Source organism: Primulina eburnea, chromosome 3 (genome assembly GCF_022965805.1).
Source record: "Primulina eburnea isolate SZY01 chromosome 3, ASM2296580v1, whole genome shotgun sequence".
NCBI classification, from domain to species: domain Eukaryota; kingdom Viridiplantae; phylum Streptophyta; class Magnoliopsida; order Lamiales; family Gesneriaceae; genus Primulina; species Primulina eburnea.
In genome coordinates this window covers 35,919,708-35,925,796 of record NC_133103.1, presented here as the reverse complement: position 1 = coordinate 35,925,796, position 6,089 = coordinate 35,919,708, and the positions used below count along the sequence as shown (strand labels likewise).

Genomic DNA, 6,089 nt, shown 5'->3' with positions numbered 1-6,089 from the left:
TTTAAGAACGATTTTAGTGAAAACCGTTGTCGCATAGCGTTTTTTTAAGCAAAAGACAACGGTTTCACTAAAAACCGTTGTCTTTTAGCGTTTATTTAGGGTAAAAAACAACTGTTCTATAAACCGTTGTCTATTAACGTGTTTTTTGGACAATAGACAACGGTTTTAGAAAATCATCGTCAATAGCATGTTTTTTGGACAAAAAACAACGGTTCTTTTAAACTGTTGCTATATTTAGTGACGGTTTAAGCAAAATCTATGATCATATGCATATGCTAATTCTAAAACTAACAAAATATGGATGAAATGCACACACACATACAATGCAAACACACACAAAATTAATGCAACAAAACACGTAAAAACGACACCTATCAGTATAACATCCTTACTAGAATGTATATTGAGAATGAGCTTGTGGCCATTGGATTTTCCAAATTCTATCCTTAGGCATAAACTTCATTCCATGCTATAGACGTTTCCAAGGTTTATATTCCTCGAGAAACTCTATCCCAAGTACCAATAGATCTGGTTTTTTCTTGGAATTACTTTGATATGAACTTCCAATTTTCCGATATGAATCCAGGATATTGTTCGTGCTACTTCTACCTTGAATTTTTGTAATTACTCCTTAATTTCTTCGGAAGGAATTAACTGCATATTCATTTCTCCTGTAGAGAATCTTTGATGTCTCTGAAGACTAGGATTTTCTCTCATGATCTTTTGGACCATGTTATGTGACATTGTTGCCTGACTAAAGAAACCAGACAAATCTTCATGTGTTTCGTGTCGAAACACCTCATCTTCAGTCAGATTCCGATTATGTTCCATTATATTCTTCCTGACTTAAGACTTCTTCTTCATATATACTTTTTTCTGAGGCAATATCCTCAAACCGGTGTACTTGAATTAGATCCTGATAATAAATTGTTTCTTCAATATGTGTGGTTGTATCGAAGCATTTAATTCCTATTTTTTCATTTGCTGGACAGTTTGTTGAGATATGACCTCTTGCTCTACATGTCCAGCAATTACAATCCTTAAAACTGTTATTAGCTCTAGTGTGAGCTCTTCTGAAAGTTTTTTTTCGTATGTGTTCTTCCCTTGCTTCGAAATGTACTCGATGCTTGGGATGATGTCCTATTTCTTGATGGTCTGCTCCTTTGTACAGATTTGTAAGATCTGACCTTTTTTCTGGACCATGTTCTTGGTTTCCAAGAACTTTTTCACTTCTAGCATAATGATGAGTTCTAAAACTTTTCTTCTTATGCCTTTGTGGTTTACTTCCAATAATTGTGGGAAGATCATTTTTTTTACAACACAAAAGAGTATGTTTGTTAATACCCCTAAATTGTTTTTAATTATTTTATAATGCTGTCATATGACACTATTCGGCCAATTTTCTTTTGAGAAAAGAGGCTCTTCGTGCCAACGTATCTGGATTTCCAAGGAAATATTCCCTTATTAGAATTTCTCTCCAGAGACATGGTATTTTGACGAAGAAAAATTCATAGCTATATTTTCTTCGACCCCTGAATTCCATCTATATTTAGTGAATAACATCATATATTCATCCATTAAACATATATCATGTAATTCAAAACTATACAGAGCTTGAGTGTATTTCTTTTTCTTCTCTGTATATTGACTATTAAAATAGTCTACCCCAATAAATTGTGCTTTAAAAAGGATAGTCGTTCTTCTGGCTATCTAGCTAAGAGATTCTTCGGCTAGGACTGACTCTTTGGTTTGTACCGAAGTCATGTCCCAAACAAAACTCATTTTTTCTAAAAGTTCAATGAATCTCTCTGTTGATATCAAATGTTCCTGTTGCGATTCTCGTAGCGATGTCCAATCATCTATGAGATCTTTTTTTTTGAAGTCTAAGACATATAGGTTAAGCATAATCCCATAAGGATGTAGAGGTTCTAAAACAGATTTCTCCTAAGGTGTTTGGTGTAAAAGAATTTGACTTCTCCTTGACCTTGTTCCCGCTGGGTGTGATTCTCCGCCGGTATGAAAGTCTATTTGGGGTTCTCTCATATTTATATTTTGAGATCTCACACTTTCTCTTGGTGGTTCCTGAATAGATGACCATGTTATGGTGGTTGGTTCACTCCTAGTTGTGTTCATCTTTATATCTAAAACCTTGAAATTTGCAAAAGATTTTGCAAGGTCTTGGAGATCCTCGAGACTAATCCTTTCTAAAGTTGTCATCAGATTAGTTTCTTTTATGAGACTGTTTTGATCAGATTGATCATTTTTTTCTTCTTCAGTTAAAGGATTTGGCATCACTTTGGTCTTCCATCTTTGGTGTAATAAATGTTCAGTACCAAAGGATGATGGTAACCTTCCTTCTAAAGTCCTTTTACTAGAAGTTGGTTGATGTTCTAGGTTTTGAATTCTTGTTTGAATATCCTTTAATATTTCAAAAATTTCTTCCTGATTTTCAAGGATGTTTCCACATTTTGTTGTACATAATATAACATATTGTCATAATTATGTATCATCTTTTGAATTTCTCTAAGATCTCCGGAATGTTTAGATGAACCCAATACTATTTCTAAGAACTTCTCATCCTGAATCATAAGTTTACCTTAAAACTCTGATAAGTTCCCATGTTTTCTTGATATCTAACATTTGTTAGATTTTCTTGTTTCAAATATTCCAAATTTTGAAATAAATCATGCAAATAATTAATCTCGAACCTGGGTTCGGATTCATGTTATTTTAGAAAATTCTCCTCCTTATTATTTGATTACATAATAATAATAAATTTGTATGTTTGAAATAATTTTACTTAAGCTCTGATACCATTTTCACTCAAATAAAATCAATCATTTTAATTAACATATATAAGGGTATTTTTGTCTTTTTAATATTTTAGGGAGTGGAAACAAAGTTATGTGCAAAGGAGTTGGAATAAAGTTAGATTTAGATTTGTGGATTTATTTCCAATTTATCCTTTAGAAAAATCATTTCGATTATTTTAGCGAGTTGACTTAATTACCTTCCATTTTAATTATTGAAAAAACTAGAGAAGAACATTAATGTAATATTAACTTTCCCAACAATATTCAATTTTCCTTCTCCCATATATTTTATATAATATTTCATAAATATATTTTTATTTACAAAATTTCATGTAAATAAAAACTGAATTTGAATATTAACTTTCTACATAAATATTTGTCATTATATACATATTAGCCGTCATTATATACATATTAGCTGTCGAGGGTTAAGCGTTATAAGTTGGCAGGTAGTAGCTAAGTTTAGGGTAAAACTAGCAAATCGGACATGTGCATGTACATTAATTAATAGAATCTAAAATCAATTGAAAAAAAAAATAAAATTTATCCTTCATGTTTTGGAATGAAATTTACACTCCATTTTTTTTAGAAAACTATATCTTTAATAAAATTTATAATAATAATAATATTAAATAGATATTTTTTTCTCAGTAATATTAAATACATATTTTTTGTTTGTTTTTTTCTCAGCTATATTATCTATATATATCGATTATCTATCTATTCTATTACTGCTATAAATATATGACTTTGAATTGTGAATTTACAGGTATGCTCTTATCTTCATTAAATAGTAAGCATTAATACATGTCTCTTTGTTTATTTGTTATTCATCTATTAATTAATGGAATCTAAAATAAATTGAAGAAAAATGAAATTTATAGTTCATTTTTTAAAAAAAATGAACTATATCCTTATTTTAAAAATAATTATTTTTGTTTGATTTATCTCTTTTTTCTTTTGTTTGATTTATTAACTCTAGCTTAATTTTTTTTTTGGATGTCCATTTGTTTGATTCCATTTTTCATTAATTAATAATTTTGCAATAAATTGAATGAAAATGAAGTTTATGATATTAATCAAAAGATGTCATCTTTATTGATCCAACTCGAGTGTACGTATTAGTGATGAACTCATGAAAGGGTGACTTAAAACATGTATGGTGTGGCATTGAGTGGATTGGGAGGGTGTTGACCTAACTTTAGTCTACTCCACATCTACTCACTTGTGTGATGAAAGGGTGACTAAAAACAATTGTAGTATATGAGTAAGTATATTGTACGACAGTATTCGTGAGACGGGTCAACTATGTCCATATATAAAATAAAAAGTAATATTTTTGGCAAAAAAATAATAATTTTGCATAGGTGACTCAAATAGAATATATGTTTCACAAAACTGACCGTGAGATCGTCTTACAAGAGTTTTTGTGGTGATCTATGTAGCATTAAAATTTCATTTGAGACAAGATTTTGAATTCAAGATTGAATTGAGACGAGATCTCTTCCCTAATTCAAATAAATAAAAAAATCCTATTGTTTAGTCATTTCCAATGAACAAAACATATTTCCAAAATTTGAAATATATCAGTCACTATAAAATATTATATTTCTGAGACTTGTAACTAGTGGTGTCAAAATCCGACAACCCGACACGGTTCAACCCCAAAAAAATAAGATTTAGGTTCGGGGTTTTCGGGTTTTCAATAATGTTTGACACCCCTGCTTGTAACTAATTGAAAATGCTGAAAAAAATAAATAAAAAGTAAACTTGAATAAAACTTGAAATCTCTAGGTCCAACCAAAGACAAAAATGGATTAAATATTAATAAATAAACTACATCTCCATGGTAAGGCAAAAATAACAACCTTAGAAAGGGCCAAAAACTAAGAAAATCAAGAAACCTAGGACTAAATATTGGTGGACAAAAATATTAGATTTGACATCACTATTATTTTTGGGACCATGCATCAACTTCGATTCCTCAAGCCAACGCAATAAATATTGAGAAATAAACTAGTTGAGTAAAAGTGACTGAAAAGGTTGCAGAAATCGAGTGAGCGCCAGACTTCGGCTTGGAAGGTGTCGGAGAAGGACCTGGACTGGCGGAGGGGACTTCTGCCGGTGGCTGAGCCGTGGGGGGGAGATTCGGAGGATTAGCTGTGTTACATCAACGATAAGTAAAATGTTTGAAGAAGATCAAAGAGAGAATGGATCAAATAAAAAAAAATCTTCAAGTTTCTTATTTGAAAATAAATAAATTTGTATTTTATATGTATATTTCTAGATCGTAGATTTCATAGATGGCCAAAAATTATTCGGTCTTCATTTATGTTAAAGAACTCGTCTATTAGTATTTCTTGAAATATCAACAGAATAAAAATTGTGGTTTGAAAAATATCACAATTTTATGAGATGTAGCAGCTGGTTCCAGTCGTGGGTTGCCATTTCTTTGGTATAAATTTTTTTAATATAATCATTTTAGAATAAATAAAAAAATTCTCCACGAATAATGACATAAATGTATGGATGCATGATTTTTCTTTTTGCATGGAGCGTATGCCACTGACATTTTTATATGGGAATTTTTTTAGAAAATAATAATTTTATCAATTTGTCAAATCGATTAATTTCTTATAATCACGAGGCACAATGAAAGAGATCAAGTTACATAAATCAGAGATTATAAATAAAGAAATACCTGGTGATAGCCCGGGAGTGGGAGTGGGAGTGGGAGTGGCTGCATGAAAATGAACCAATTAGACAAAATTATATAATTTTGATGAAAAAAGATAAGAATATACATACACTAAAAAGTATATATCCAAATAACACACCAGTGCAGTTGCTAACGGGAGGAGCATTGTCGATGCCACAATCAGAAGGCATCGCGGCGGCCCTGGTCATGTTAAGATCGAGTCCGAAACTGGGAGCATTTTTTATGGCATAACATAGACAGTCGGGATTTGCTTTTAGTACAGTCTTCAAACCCGAACAACAGCTATCATCCGGCTTCGTTTCGGTCCCGGTTTTGCTGAGAAACTGCATGCAGCTTATCATGTTGTCCATGACCAAGGTGGAGCAATCCGTTGGCGGGGAGGGAGCCACCGCAGTATGGCGGTGGCGCTGGGTGGCGCTACTCGCATCGATCGCGGTCCATGTAGTCCACATGCATGCGAGGATCAAGAAAGTCAGTTTCATTTTCTTGAAATATGTGTGATTTAGAAGGGAATGATTTTTGTTATTTTAGGAGTACGGGAGCTTTGTTGCGATGAT

General features: G+C 31.9%; 1 protein-coding gene across 1 annotated transcript; it reads right to left on the bottom strand.

Moving 5' to 3' along the window:
• Positions 1-4,608: 4,608 nt before the first annotated feature.
• LOC140828473 (uncharacterized) lies at positions 4,609-6,089 on the bottom strand. The gene is made up of 3 exons (XM_073191425.1): positions 5,651-6,089; positions 5,515-5,553; positions 4,609-4,973 (listed from the first exon to the last, which is right to left on the bottom strand). Exons 1-3 carry the CDS (start codon positions 6,012-6,014, stop codon positions 4,798-4,800), a joined length of 579 nt encoding a protein of 192 aa, XP_073047526.1. The 5' UTR covers positions 6,015-6,089; the 3' UTR covers positions 4,609-4,797.

What these genes read in the sequence shown, in the direction of transcription:
- LOC140828473 (XM_073191425.1), bottom strand. Translation starts at nt 6,014, where the DNA reads ATGAAACTGACTTTCTTGATCCTCGCATGCATGTGGACTACATGGACC. An exon ending in TCCCGTTAGCAACTGCACTG is followed by an intron (nt 5,554 to 5,650) that starts GTGTGTTATTTG and finishes ATTTTCATGCAG; the next exon opens with CCACTCCCACTCCCACTCCC. An exon ending in CACTCCCGGGCTATCACCAG is followed by an intron (nt 4,974 to 5,514) that starts GTATTTCTTTAT and finishes GATGTAACACAG; the next exon opens with CTAATCCTCCGAATCTCCCC.